At 41.5% G+C, this 15524-nt stretch overlaps 1 protein-coding gene and 1 pseudogene across 1 annotated transcript; both read right to left on the bottom strand.

The window, feature by feature from the left end:
• Nucleotides 1–7908: 7908 nt before the first annotated feature.
• Nucleotides 7909–9754, bottom strand: LOC136388265 (alpha-1,6-mannosyl-glycoprotein 2-beta-N-acetylglucosaminyltransferase-like; annotated as a pseudogene).
• Nucleotides 9755–11451: 1697 nt separating this feature from the next.
• Nucleotides 11452–15308, bottom strand: CD70 (CD70 molecule). Its single transcript, XM_066360204.1, has 3 exons — nucleotides 15168–15308; nucleotides 13917–13950; nucleotides 11452–11840 (listed from the first exon to the last, which is right to left on the bottom strand). The coding sequence occupies exons 1-3, from the start codon at nucleotides 15306–15308 to the stop codon at nucleotides 11452–11454; spliced, it is 564 nt and encodes a 187-aa protein (XP_066216301.1).
• Nucleotides 15309–15524: the final 216 nt, after the last annotated feature.

The raw sequence follows: 15524 nt of genomic DNA on the forward strand, positions 1-15524 counted from the left end.
TTGGAGCAAAGTTGGCCCCAGCACTGAGGATGGCTCTATGGCCTACACCTTAGGTACTAGAATGGCTCTAGTTGCAGTGGAGCAACACCCAGATGGGCAGAGCATCACCCCCTGGTGAGCATGTCAGGTGGATCCCAATCGGGTGCATGCGGGAGTCTGTCTAACTGCCTCCCGCTTCTAACTTCGGGGGGGGGGGGAGAAATATAAATAAATAAATAAATAAAAGGAAAAAACCGTTAAACAAAATTTATTTAATTATCTTGAAGAATGTGTCTCTTTAAAAAGTCATGAATTGAGCTTTAATTTACATTCAATACAATTCAGGTATATTAGGTGTACAATTAAAAAAAAAACACATCAATTTGGGACCGGAGATTGCCAAAATAGAGCTCAAGAGTTGAACATGGAGACCTCTTCAAAGAATTTTGGGGAACCTGACCAAATGATCAGAGTCTGTCTTTAATACAAAGATGAGGAAGCTCCTCCCAAGTGACCTGGGCCAATCCCAAGGCTCACCTGTCCTATGTTCCCAAGCAAACCCTGGTGCTTCTGTTCCACAGGAGACCTTTTCTTTCCAGGGAGTCTTTGTGTGAATAAGATGAGCACAGACTCCATGTGGGCATTTTAAGGCTAGGAGTCAAAGCATTTTTCTTCCACAGCAATGGCTATGTGTTCCATGGCCCACCTCTAGTATATTCCTTACCGTGTATTTGTAGACTTAGGACCACAGACCTTTGCTATGTCATTATCATACATCTAATGTTCATCCTGATGTATGATTCAGATTCTGTGCCTGGAAATAGTGCCTGTATTTAATAATACCTACACATAAAACAACCCACTGTTATAACTGGTGTGGTCACAAAACAATGATCTTTTGTAGACCAAGCAAATATTTGTCATGCATCAAATTCACAGCCATCCTGGCCTATGATGGTGCAGTGGATAGAGCATTTACCTGGAAAACAGAGGTTGCTCATTTGAAGCCCTGGGCTTGCCAGGTTAAAGCATATAAGACAAGCAACCAATGAAAAGCTAGAGTGAAGCAACTACTTCTCGTCACTCCATCCTCCTTTTTCTTTAAAATCAATAAATAAAATCTTTAAAAAAATTCCCAGGCAGAATCCCCAAGATAAAAAAAAAATTGTGCAAAAAAGAAAAAAGAAAAAAAATTGCTCAAGACATATAATAACTTAACACACATACACATGCACACACTCACACACGGCTTAAAAGAACTGTGCTTGGGAAAACACCACTGAGGGCACATTGTGTAAAGCTGCTGTCCCGGGTGGTTTGTTTAAAAAAATCTATCAAGCAGGGCACAGCTGGTTATTGGATGAGGAAAAAGAAAGACATGCTGTGTCAACCAGAGAGCATTAAGGTTTTTCAGGCTGTATAAATGTTACACTGCTGTAACATTTAAGTTTCATCCTATTCTCAGGATGAAAAGTCGGAGCTGAAATATGATATCAAACTAGATGCAAAAAGTATTCAGCAGCCATCTTGTGAGGTCAAACCTGGTACCCAGATATGCAAGAAAGCTTGTAGATCTTGCCCCATATGTGAATTTCACAAAATATTTCTATTTTCTCTGCTGTTTTGATATTGATGATTTGCTGATATTCCTCCTGAATTTTATCTCTACGGTCTTTTACTAGATGCTCATGTCCTCTCCCAACTTGTTGGAGAGTAGGTGTGACCTGGACAAAGAGGCTCTGTAAACGCCTAGGAGTGAGGCTGACTTTCCCAAGTATAATCTTCTTTCTGATTAAGAGCAACTTTTTAAAACATTAAACATATTTTTCAATTACATTTGATACTCAATATTATGTTAGTTTCAGGTGTACAGCATAGTGGTTAGATGTTTATATAATTTAGGAAGTTATCCTCCCAATAAATCTAATACCAACCTGGCATCATATATAAAACATCATATAAGTAGAAAATGTACTCGTGTTTGTATCAGCTATTTTCAATTTTATTAGCATTTAGATATTGTAAAATTATATGTGAACATGTAGAGTCTTTAGATTCCTTCCAGGAGAAAGGACAAAGGCTATGGGGTGGTCTTTTTTTTTAAATTTTTTTAATATGCACTGTATCTTTAAATTTCTTTTTTCTATTTATTGATTTTTAGAGAGAGGAAGAGAGAGAAAGAGAAATATTGATTTGTTCCACTAATTTATACATTCATTGATTGATTCTTGTATGTGCCCTGACTGGGGATTGAACAAACAACCATGGCATAACAGGACAGTGCTCTAACCAACTGAGCTACTTGGCCAGGGCTTTGGGGTGGTATTTCTTTTTTTATTTTATTTTTATTTTTTGGTATTTTTCTGAAGCTGGAAACGGGGAGAGACAGTCAGACAGACTCCCGCATGTGCCCGACCGGGATCCACCCGGCACGCCCACCAGGGGCGCTGCTCTGCCCACCAGGGGGCGATGCTCTGCCCCTCCAGGGCATTGCTCTGCCGCGACCAGAGCCACTCTAGCGCCTGGGGCAGAGGCCAAGGAGCCATCCCCAGCGCCTGGGCCATCTTTGCTCCAATGGAGCCTTGGCTGCAGGATGGGAAGAGAGAGACAGAGAGGAAGGAGGAGGGGGGTGGAGAAGCAAATGGGCGCTTCTCCTATGTGCCCTGGCCAGGAATCGAACCCAGGTCCTCCGCACGCCAGACTGACGCTCTACCGCTGAGCCAACTGGCCAGGGCGGTATTTCTTTAAACTAGTATTTTTTGGGGAACATAACAGTTTGAAATATGAGTCACATTCACAAGCCATTTATTTATTTTTTAAATGAATTTATTGGGGTGACACTGGTTAACATAATTATATAGGTTTCAGGTGCCCAATTCTACAACACATCCCTGTACAACATATTAGTTGTTCACCCCCCTCAAGACAAGTCTCTGTCCATCACCATTTATCTCTGTGTACCCTCCTCCACTCCCCTCCATCACTACACTGTGTCCATGAGTTTTTTCTTTTGTCTTTTTTTGCTCAATCCCTCCACTGCCTCTTACCCAGTCCCCCACCCCTGACAGATGAGTGAAATCATATGGTACTTGTATTTCTCTGACTGCTTATTTCACTTAGCATAATGCTTTCCAGGTCCATCCATGCTGTCATAAAAGGTAAGATACCTTCCTTTTTATGGCTATGTAGTATTCCGTTGTGTGCATGTACCACAGCTTTTGATCCACTGATCTACTGATAGACACTTGGGCTGCTTCCAAATCTTGGCTACTGTAAATAATATTGCATGAACATAGGGGTGCATATATTCTTTTGAATTAGTGTTTTGAGTTCCTTGGGATAAATTTTCAGAAGTGGAATCACTGAGTTATAAGGCAGTTTCATTTTTAATTTTTGAGGTAACGCCATACCACTTTCCACTGTGGCTGTACCAGTTTGCATTCCCACCAACAGTTCATGAGAGTTCCCTTTTCTCCACATTCTGGCTAACACTTGTTTGTTGATTTATTGATGATAGCTATTCTGACAGGTGTGAGATGATATCTCATTGTCATTTTAATTTGCATTTCTCCGATGATTAGTGACATTGAGCATCTTTTCATATGTCTATTGTCCATCTATATGCCCTTTTTGGAGAATTGTCTATTCAAAGTTCTTTGTCCATTTTTAAATTGGATTGTTTGGTATTTTTGAGGGGTTTTTTTTGGTGTTGAGTTTATAAGTTCTTTTTAAATTTTGGATATTAACCTCTTATGAGATTTATCATTGGCTAATATTTCTGTAATTCAGTGGGTTGTCTTTTTATACCAGCTTTTTTTGGAGGGGGGGTAACAGTTTGACTAAGCTATAATTCACATTCATAAGCCATTTAAAGTGTAAAACTCAGTGGATTTTTTTGTACCCAGAGACTTGTCTTTCTGGATATCTCATTTAAATACAGTCGTACAATATACAGTCTTGTATGTCTAGCTTTTCTCACTGGGCATTGTGCTTTCAGGTTTGTCTGTGTTGTTTGTGCTTCCTTCCTTCTTATGCCTGAATAATATTCTATTGAATGAATATAGCACAGTTTCTTTCTCCACTCATCAGTTAATGGAGATTTGGGTTGCTTCCACTTTTATGAATAATACTGTTATAGATATTCACATGCAAGCAAAGATCAGTTTTGTATCTATTAGCAAATTTATTTTAGGGTTTTTTTGACTGAGTGTATAAATTGTGTCCCTTGAATTTAAACCTGTCTTACCACTTTACCGGTTCCTTCATTAATGAATGAATGAAATAAAATCTTTGACACCACCAGGCCAGGTGGTGGTGCAGTGGATAGAGCATTGAACTGGGACACAAATGACCTAGGTTCAAAACCCCAAGGTTGCCGGCTTGAGCGTGGGCTCATCTGGTTTGAGCAAGGCTCACCATCTTGACCCCAAGGTCCCTGGCTTGAGCAAGGGGTCACTCGGTCTGCTGTAGACCCCGGGTCAAGGCACATATGAGAAAGCAATCAATGAACAACTAAGGTGGCGCAACAAAGAATTGATGCTTCTCATCTCGCTCCTTTCCTGTCTGTCTGTCCCTATCTGTCCCTCTCTCTGTCTCTGTCACACACACATAGAAATCTTTGACACGTGTTTATTTTATAATAGTATGACCATAGTGGTTTTCACTTTCAAAAATTGTACTTGAACACTTCACTGAAGGCCATAGGTCTCCTCTTGTAGCCCTCTGCTACCATAAGAGCAAAACACTGGGGTCTGGTAATTGCTTCCTCTCCTAGCCCACACAAGCAGTGGCTAGCCCTAGACCATCCTGGCAGGCTCCCATAACCTGTCCACACTGTTGAACATGGTTCCTCATTTAAACACAGTGAAGGTGACATTTGTTTCCTGTCTGGATCTGACTGGCATTGACTGACACTACAGGTAACATCAGGGGGTATAGTTCACACAGTAGCCCTAGCAGACACAGTAGTGCATAATAGCACGTTCTCACTAAATATTTGTAGAATGAATAAGCCAAAGGGCACGCAAAGGCATCAATTTGCAGGTTCTTGAAGGATTTTTTTTCTATCTGCTGCTATGAGTTTTCAAGGTTAAATGTACCTAAAGGTTAAGAAATTTCTTTATCATTTGTGTTAATAGCAAAATGGTTACTGCAAGGAATCGTTCCTTCCATATGGCATAGATATGACTCACAGATGTCCCTGTTTATCTGTGACATGGCCAGACTCATACCCCTCAAATTTCCATTCTCTGCCTCATAACTGATGAGCTGAATTTATTGTCCCCACTGACCAATCAGAACCATAAATATAGAGAACTCTTAGAGACTTATGGTCAGAAGATTCATCTATTCTAATAGTCCCTAATTTTTCAATGTGGCACAAGACATATACTAACAGACCCCAAAATATTTAGTTCAAATAAGAAGCCAAAACAGGTAAACTGAGACTTATGTTTAGCAATTAAGGTTTCAGTATATTTCTTTATTTGGAAGTGATCTAAACAGTCAACATATATCTATTATTTAACTAAGTAAAACTTGAATGTTTCCAGTTACCAAAAGGATTTTAATACCATTTTGTTTTTGTTAGAGTTGATTATATTTTATTCTTTCTTATCACCCAACTCCTTTTGTATCTGGCAACCCTCAGTGTGTTCTCTATATTTATGGATCTGTTTTGTTTTTCATTTTTTTTGTTTTGTTTTGTTTTTAGATTCCACATGTAAGTGAAATTATTTGGTATTTGTCTTTCTCTTATTTCATTTAGCATAATATCCTCTAGGTTCATCCATGTTATCACAAATGGCAACATTTCATTCATTTTTTATGGCTAAATAATATTCCATTGCATCTATGTACTACATCTTCTTTACCCAGTCTATTGATGAACATTGCTTTTGCATTTTGGCTAGTGTAAGTAATGCTACAGTGAACACAGGGGTACATGTTTGTTTTTCTTTTTGAACTAGTATTTTTAATTTTTTTCTGATAAAGAAACCAGAAATGGGATTGCTGGATTGTATGGAAGGTCTATTTTTAATTTGAAACCATTTTAAAGTAGATATCTGATAAAACATAATAGCTGTTGAAAAAGTCATTTGCAAACTTTATATCTATTTAATTCACTTGTGCTTAATAATTTTGTTCAGATTTCTTGTGAACATTTCATGTAAAAAATGAATAAGGAAACCTGAGTCCAAAGTGTAGCTGGGGAAGCCAGGAAGGGAGCACACTCTCACACATGTCCCACTCACCACAGTTTGCATAGTCAGCAGGAAGAAAAAAGATTCCCACATGCATCCATACACCACCTCCCACCACCTGCAGCCAGTGAAAAGCTACCCCTCTCAACTCTTGTTTTCCTCCAATGACTTTTTGTTCTAAACAATCCTTCCCAATTTTCTCCCCAAACCCAATAAAAACTGACCTTGCCTTTGTCTCTTCAGACTTGCCTTGGGTTCATGATAGTCTGCTTGTCCTGAATTGCAATTCCTCTGCCGTTTCTGAATAAACACACTTTTTTTCTTTAAAAAATTGCTTTGTGCTCAGTTTAAGGTTAACATTACTTGTTGATCACAGGTGGGATCCAAGGAGACCCCCAACTTCTCTGAGCAAACTGGTGCTAGTACCCATAGAGGTAATTGAGCCCAACCAAATATCTCTATCAGTCCACGACAGCAGTGACTCCTTAGTTTGCCCTGTCAGTAATTGTACTGAAATTCCAAATGCCACTGCATTCCTAAACTATTCTACAGGTTCCTCTTATAAGATTAGAAAACTAATTCTCATACACCTCTCTCTTGACTCAATTTAACCTAACACTAGAATGGGAAATTGAGACCCATCTCAAATATATAAAATGAGCAGCTAACACAAACCAGTCCATTTGTAGGCTTGCTGTAGTCCTATGTATCTGGGTAGTCTTTCGATATTTAATAACACAGTAGTTGAGCCTTGTATTTATCATATTTCTTTCAATTTAATCTTGCATAATCATTAAAGTATTTTTATGCAAAAAAAATGAGTATCTTATTTTGGCAGCACTAAAAGAAAAAAAACAAAACCACTGTATTTTTTTAAAAAGATTTTATTTATTGATGTTAGAGAAAAGAAAGAGAAGGCGGAGGATGAACCGGAAGCATCACTCACTAGTGGTTGCTTCTCGTATGTGCCTTGACTGGGCAAGCCTAGGGTTTCCTATTGGAGACCTCAGCATTCCAGGTCAATGCTTTATCCACTGTGTCACCACAGGTCAGGCAAAACCCACTGTATTTCTACATTAATGTGGAAACTGTGTTAAAATTTTCTTATCAATCAAATACATTTCAAAAGAAAGTATGTTCCATGAAGGTTCCAAAGCACAGGCAAATCTTAACACAGTAATACAGGAATCTGTAATAGTGAATTTGACTCTGTTCTGACCAGGTGTTTAATAAACATATCTTTTGAATTTTAAAACCAGTGAAGCAATCCCTTTTTAGTAACTGTGTAGATAGTGACACTGGGCTTGTTCCATTAATACTCAACAATTTCATTATAATACTTTTTGCTGCTATGACACTTAAATAAACTTGGCTGTGGTTAAAATAAGTTCTAAGAGTGGAAAAGTATAAATGTTCCAGGTAAAAATATTATTAGATGCAATTTAAATAAAATTTCCCCTCTTCTTTTACAGTAATGATTGCCTTCAGCAATCATTTTACAAATACAAACTGAACTTTCAAAACCCAACTCCCAAAATGAAAACTTGTGTTTGAAAGCTTAATCAGGCATAAAAGGAAAAGATTACTATACTTGGGCACTTTTTACAAGAATTTTTTTTATTAAAGCAGAAATCAGTTCCTAAACTCCTTTATTCAATTGTCTGTCTTGTTCAGACAAATATAAAAAATAGAAGACTGTCATTTTCGCTTTTGTCATTGTGATTTTTCACTGCAGTCTTCTATAACTTTTACAGAGTTCATGGTCTTAAATATCTTCCTGCCTTCTGTCTTAAGTAGGTGGGGAAATGGCTGGCATAAACTTCTCACTGATAGAGTTTCTGGAAACATGTACTGTTTGTTACTATATTTAAGAGTGGCTCGATTTGGGTAGTCTGAGTGGATGGTCTACAGGTTTTCTTGTTGTGCATACCATGGTCTCTAACATGAAAAATTCTAGGTCCCTGAGGAACCATCACTTCTCAGAATTTTGGAAGACAAGATACAGTCAAATACTGAAGGGTCTAGCCCAGCGGTTCTCAACCTGTGGGTTGCAACCCCTGCGGGGTCGCCTAAAGCCATCGGAAAATACATAATGCATATCAGGTATTTACATTCCAAATCATAACTGTAGCAAAATTACAGTTATGAAGTAGCCACCAAAATTATTTTTTGGTTTGGGGTCACCGCAACATGAGGAACTGTATTGCGGGGGTCACGGCATTAGTAAGGTTGAGAACCACTGGTCTAGCCCCAGTTATAATCATGTTAAATACAGAAAGTGTCTGTGTAGTCAATTAGCTTCTAATAACCATCCTGGGTCAAGGCTAGACCCATAATGTGCTCTGTGGATTTCCAAGTTTTCATATCTACTTTGTCAGCAATGCCAGAGAAACTTTGGCAGTGAAGGTTCCCAGGGAGAGAATATCAAACCCAGGACATTCTTGCTGCTTTAATTTCTACATCTTTCTGAAGACCTAGTAAAAGCCTGAGGCTAAGTACTGATCCCCCTCTAGGAAAAGTATGAGGCCAGCATAGTCTCGAAGAACGTTGACCCCTTCCCATACAAAACGCAGCTTCCAGCACCAGTGGTGTTTTGTTTCAGAGAACTGGCTTCTCTATAATGTCCAAATGTATTCCATCTTTATTATTATTATTAATTTTTTTTACAGGGACAGAGAGAGAGAGAGTCAGAGAGAGGGATAGATAGGGACAGACAGACAGGAACGGAGAGAGATGAGAAACATCAATCATCAGTTTTTTGTTGCGACACCTTAGTTGTTCATTGATTGCTTTCTCATATGTGCCTTGACCACGGGCCCTCAGCAGGCTGAGTAACCCTTGCTCGAGCCAGTGACCTTGGGTCCAAGCTGGTGAGCTTTTTGCTCAAGCCAGATGAGCCTGTACTCAAGCTGGCAACCTCAGGGTCTTGAACCAGGGTCCTCTGCATCCCAGTCCGACGCTCTATTCACTGCGCCACCGCCTGGTCAGGCTCCATCTTTATTTTTAAGTGCTAAATTTAAAAATAAAAATGGGGCCTCACCTGTGGTGGTGCAGAGGATAACGCATTGACCTGGAATGCTGAGGTTGCAGGTTTGAAACCCTGGGCTCACCTGGTCAAGGTACATATAAGACAAGCAGCCAATGAACAACTAAAGTGAATCAACTATGAGATGATATTTCTTAATATACCCACCTCTCTTCTCTCTCTGTAAAATTAATAAATAAAATCTTTAAAAATGAAGATGGGATGCATTAATCATTTTAAAATTTTGTACTTGTTTCCTGTTGAGTCTCTGAAGACATGATGTTAAAATAGAGTGATGATAGCTAATGCTTCAAGATGATTTCTAATGCTTACACGTAGACAAAATGGGATCTCAAAATGTCCAAGAACCCCTTCTTCTACCTTCCTTGTTATTCGAAAGTGGCCTCTCTGGTTTCCAGTCACCCTTGCCCTCTTTTTTTATCTAAGCAAGAGGAGTGGGAATAGAGAGACAGACTCTCATGTACCCCAACCTGGACCCACCCGGTGATGCCTGTCTGGAGCCAATGCTCTGCCCATCTGGGACCATGCTTACAGCCAAGCTATTTTTAGCACCTGAGGTGGAGGCTACATGAAGTCATCCTCAGTGTCCAAGGCCAATGTGCTCAAATCAATAAATCCATGGCTGTGAGAAGAGAAGAGAGAGAGAGAAAGAGAGAGAGAGAGAGAAAGAAAGGAGGACGGGGAGGGGAGGAAAAGCAGATGGCTATTTCTTCTATGTGCCCTGACTGGGAATCAAACAGGGGACTTCTACATGCCCAGTTGATGCTCTACCACTGAGTCAACAGGCCAGGGCCACTCCTGCCTTATTTTTGTGGGACATGACTCTCAGGAAAGATCCTTCTTGGCTCTGAGGGACACAGAGAAAGAAAGAAAGAAAGAAAGAAAGAAAGAAAGAAAGAAAGAAAGAAAGAAAGAAAGAAAGAAAGAAAGAAAGAACGGAGGGAGGGAGGGAGGGAGGGAGGGAAGGGAAAGGAAAGGAAAAGAAAAAAAAACCAGTTGATAAATAAATAACCAGACACTGATCAGTGATATTTTCAGAGAAATCTCTTGGTAAGAAGGGGGAAATGTGAAACTACCACTTTTCTCAGTTTCTATAGCAGGAAGAAAAATGATTCTCTCATAGCACATTAAAAAACAAAACAAAACTGACTGCCACCTAGTCAATGGAAAGCTGCCATTCTTGTTTTCCTTCAATAAACTTTTGTTCAAAACAACTCTCCCCAATTTCCTCCCAAAAATTGACCTTAGGCAGCTTGACCTGTGGTGGCGCAGTGGATAAAGCGTCGACCTGGAACGCTGAGGTTGCTGGTTAGAAACCCTGGCTTCCCTGGTCAAAGCACGTATGAAAGTTGATGCTTCTTGCTCTTTTCCCCTTCTCTCTCTCTCTTTTCTCTAAAATGAATAAATAAAATCTTAAATAGCACCTGCCCTGACCTCCTTAGGCATGATAAGACTGGGGTCCTCTTAGGGCCTTAGAAATATGTGCATGTGTGCATGGTGGCTGTGTGTGTGTGTGAGGAAGTGTGTGCACGTTTTTTTTTTATTAATAATTTTATTTTTTTAATGGGGCGACATCAATAAATCAGGATACATATATTCAAAGATAACATGTCCAGGTTATCTTATCGTTCAATTATGTTGCATACCCATCACCCAAAGTCAGATTGTCCTCTGTCACCTTCTATCTAGTTTTCTTTGTGCCCCTCCCCCTCCCCCTTTCCCTCTCCCTCTCCCCCCTCCCCCCGTAACCACCACACTCTTATCACTGTCTCTTAGTCTCACTTTTATGTCCCACCTATGTATGGAATAATGCAGTTCCTGTTTTTTTCTGATTTACTTATTTCACTTCATATAATGTTATCAAGATCCCACCATTTTGCTGTAAATGATCCGATGTCATCATTTCTTATGGCTGAGTAAGTGTGTGCACGTTTGTGTGCCTGTCAGTCTACAGTTGAGCCTGAGAGTCCACGTGACATCTCAATCTAAAGAAAGCCCAGGCATGTCCGGGCTTGTCCTCTGAGGGATGTTGCAACCTATTTTCACAATGATAATGAAGAAGCCTTACAGTATAGAGTTAATTCTAAGGATAGAGCCATGCAACCAAATACATATATACATATTTATTAAAAAGCATATTTACTAGTGTTAAAAAAATAGCGTTAAAAAACTTTAAAAACAGAAAAAAGAGAGAACAGTATCTCTCAAAAATCTGTGCAACATTTAGGTGTGCACCCACTGAACCCCAAAGAAAGTCTCATCGGCATTCTGGGATGGCAGCAGTGGGACAGTTAAGTTGGTGCAGAGAGTATCTCCGGCCGCCAGGTGTGAGAGACGCTGGGAAGTGACAGTGCAACCGAGTTGGAAGTTGAGACGCAGTAGGGTAATGGTGTGGGTGGCTGGGGAGCAGATGCCCACAGACAGGATGGCCCTGTGGGACGTGGTCGACTTCAGAGGGGAGGAGCAGTTGGCTAGGGTCACCTGGATGTGCAGCCGATAGATGCCGTCACGCTGGATACGCAGCTGCCCATTGTCCAGCTGTGGTCCGTGCAGGAAGGAGCGACCCAGTGCGGGGCCTCCCTGCCAGTGCAGCCTGGGGTCCTGCTGCAGTCCTGGAGGCAGAGAGTTGGGGGGAGGAGAATGGAGGTTTAGGGAGATGGAGGGCTATAGATTGAATGTCCAAAATTTTTATGTTGGAATCTAACCCTCAAGGTGATGATTTTAGGAGGTGGGGCCTTTGAGAGGTGATTAGGTCATGAGAATGAAGCCCTCTTGAATGTGATTAGTGCCCTCATAAAAGGGACCCCATGTCTAGTGAGGGATGAGTGGATAAAAACATGGTATATATATATGCAATGGAATATTATTCTGCCTTAAAAAGAAGGAAATCTTGCCATTTGTGGCAACATAGATGGAGCTTGAGGGCATTATGCTGAGTAAAATAAGTTAGACAGAGAAAGGCAAACACCCTGTGACCTCACTGATATATGAAGTCTAAAAACAAACAAACAAACAAACAAACAAACAAACACCTAATGAATTCACAGATACAGAGAATCAATTGGTGGTTGCCAGAGGTGGGGGTTGAGGGTGGAGGTACAAAATTAGTAAAGGTAGTTAAAAGGTACAAGCCTCCAGTTATAAAATAAAAAAGTCCTGGGAATGTAATTACAGCATGGCGACTATGTACATATAATTATATATTAATACTGTATTGCATATTTGAAAGTAGCTGGGAGAGTAGATCTTAAAAGTTCTCATCATAAGAAAAACAATGTGTAACTACGTGAGGTGATGGATGTTAACTAGACTTACTGTGGTGATCCTATCACAGTAGATACAAATATTGAATCACTATGTTGTTCACCTGAAACTGATATATTTCATGTCAATTATATCCAATACAGATATGTAGAAAGACCCGAGTCCACCAGGTGAGGGAGGACGCACTGAATAAAAGAAATGTTCTTCATATGCTGCCTAGCGTGTGGTATGCTGTTATAATAGCCTAAACAAAAAGGAACAGGGGTTCCCACACTACAAAATGGAATGAACAGAGTCCCCAAAACTCTGGGGATGAGAGGAAGAGGGTTACAGAGAGGATGGGAGGGGATCATCCTATGACTTACTCCCTCACCTTCCTCACATCTTTGTTCTGATCCCACCTCTTTGGGGATGACCTCACTTTCAACACCAAGCCTAACCCTGGCATGCTGATCCCCCTCCACTCTCCACTTCATTTTTCTCTGAAACATGAAATGTGCTTTACTTGGCATGCTACATGATTTTCCTATTCTTTTACTTATTGTCCCTGCAGTAGAAGAAAAGTGAATGTTTGCTCTCATCCCTATTGTGGCACCCAGAACAGTGCCTTGCAAGCTGTAGTGTAGGTGCTCAAATAACATTTGTGGAACGGATGAAGGGAAGTTAGTGATTGCTATTAGTGAGTTTTAGTTGTTTTTGGCTCTCAAGGCAGATGGTAAAATGTGAAGGACTGAGGGAAAGAGTAAGGTAGCACTCGCCCACGAACACACTTCCATTTCTCTCTTTCTTTCACTCTTTATCTTTCTCATATTCTCTTTCTCTAATTTCTCTTTCTTCCTCCCCCTTTCTCTTTCTCTATTTCTACCTCCCCTATTTTTCTATCTCCCTTTCTCTTAGTCTTTCTTTTTCCCTCCCTCCCTTCCTTCCTTCCTTCCTTCCTTCCTTCCTTCCTTCCTTCCTTCCTTCCTTCTTTCCTCCTTCCCTCCCTCCTTCCCTCCCTCTCTTTCTTTTCTTTTCCCTTTCTTTCTTTCTTTCTTTCTTTCTTTCTTTCTTTCTTTCTTTCTTTCTTTCTTTCTTTCTTTCTTTCTTTCTCTCTCTCTTTCTCCTCCTCTTTTTCTTTCTCTCTTTATTGCCCTTCCTTCCTTCCCTCCTTCCTTCCTTCCCTCCTTCCTTCCCTCCCTCCCTCCCTCCCTCCCTCCCTCCCTCCCTCCTTCTTTCCTTCCTTCCTTCCTTCCTTCCTTCCTTCCTTCCTTCCTTCCTTCCTTCCTTCCTTCCTTCCTTCCTTTCTTTTTTTCTTTCTCTTTCTCATTCTCTCCCTTTTTCTCAGCTTCCTCTATTTCTCTTTCTCAAGCACATGTGAACATGCGTGCACACATACACACACGCGCGCGCGCACCCGCACTTTACCCATTTACCCATGTCACTTGTGTAATTCAGCTGGAGCTCAGCTATGTCATACTGGAAGAAAAGAGAAAACAGGACAATCAGAGCTCCCTTTCCACTGTCCACTCTGTTATGTACCCTTTAGTCCAAGGGGCTGATTTGTGAATTAAAAAGAAGAAAAAAAAACCCTCTTAAAGACAAAGTATGTTTGAACCATTCCTGGAGCATAAGAAAGAACCTTAAAAAACTTAGGGCCCTTGCTGGTTGGCTTAGTAGTAGAGTGTCAGCAGGTGTGTGTGTGTGTGTGTGTGTGTGTGTGTGTGTGTGTGTGTGTGAGATGTCCGGGGTTCTATTCCCAGTTAGGGCACAGAGGAGAAGCAATCATCTGCTTCTCCACCCCTCTCCTTCCCCCTTCTCTCTCTTGCTTTCTTCCCCACTCCTCAGCTATGGCTCTATTGATTGGATGAGTTGGCCCCAGGCACTGAGGATGGCTCCTGCAGCTTGGAGGCCTCACTTCTGGTGCTAAAAATAGCTCAGATGCACAGAGCATCACCCTGTAGGGGGCTTGCTGGGTGGCTCCCAGTTTTGGTGCATGTGGGAGTCTGTCTCTCTGTCTCTCCTCCTCCCACTTAATAATAATAATAATAATAATAATAATAATAAAAAACTTAGTTTCCTGGACAGAACGGAGAGGCGGTGAGGTGTGCACCTGCCTCTCTCTACCGCAAAGCCTTCTGCCCAGACCCCAGAGGTGACCCCTGTGGGGGTATCGGGCTCTCGGGTGAACAGGTGCAGTTCTTCCTGTCTTTGCCCTCACCAACCCTCCCTTCCCAGCTTTGTGAAGCCCCCAGCAGCCTCTGAGTCAGCCTGAGCTGGGGGAACACCAAAGCCAAGTCATTGTCTGCACCACGTCCAGTGCACCTTTTCTAGATGCAGCTGCTCACGCAGGGATCCCCACCCGGGATTTACCTTCAGACAGGGCTGTCCCCGAGCTCAGACATCAGAGCAGCCATGCCTCTGCCTTACGTCCCTGCTCTAGTCTCTATCTCTTGCTGTTTCACCCCTTAAGTGATCTCTCTTCCCGACTGATTTTTAGTCACCATTTTGATTTTGTCTTTTTGTTGTTGTTAATCTGTCTTTTTCTGTCGGTCTGTGCTCCAGCTGGTCCCTTTTCCTCCAATTCTCTTCCTAGTTGCTCACTCGCCTCCACACCCACCAGGCCAGGGCCCTCCCAGAGGTCCCCAAGCTCCCCAGCAGGTGACCAGTGTGCGTTCCTTTCATTTTCCTCTTACCTCCGGTAACTCAAGACCATGCAGCCTTGAGAGGAGCAGGTTGCAGAGGATGCAAACGAAGGCCGGAAACATCAACACAAGGATCAGAATGCGACCCCAGGACAGGCAGCGCCCCGTCCAGGTGGGGCCCTCCTCTGCCATCCTCCTTGTCTTAGGGCACCAACGTTCCATCACTGTATGCTGGCAGTGTAGTGCACAAGGGTACACACAGCTTGCTCAGGAAGTGAATTCAGACCAAGATTAATGTACTGTGCCCGCCCCAAACTGCCACACCCACCGTGGGGGTGTCCATGTGTTCTGACAGTGTAGGGAAATTCCCTCTCGCTTTAGAAGATCCCTTGGGCCAAGGAGTTGTTT

Source organism: Saccopteryx leptura, chromosome 1 (assembly GCF_036850995.1).
Source record: "Saccopteryx leptura isolate mSacLep1 chromosome 1, mSacLep1_pri_phased_curated, whole genome shotgun sequence".
NCBI lineage: Eukaryota > Metazoa > Chordata > Mammalia > Chiroptera > Emballonuridae > Saccopteryx > Saccopteryx leptura.

Excerpts from the sequence above, each read along its gene's own strand:
- CD70 (XM_066360204.1), bottom strand. The coding sequence starts at position 15,308 with ATGGCAGAGGAGGGCCCCACCTGGACGGGGCGCTGCCTGTCCTGGGGT. Across the intron at positions 13,951-15,167 it reads ATGGTCTTGAGTTACCGGAG|TATGACATAGCTGAGCTCCA; the intron begins GTAAGAGGAAAA and ends CTTTTCTTCCAG. Across the intron at positions 11,841-13,916 it reads GCTCCAGCTGAATTACACAA|GACTGCAGCAGGACCCCAGG; the intron begins GTGACATGGGTA and ends CTCTGCCTCCAG.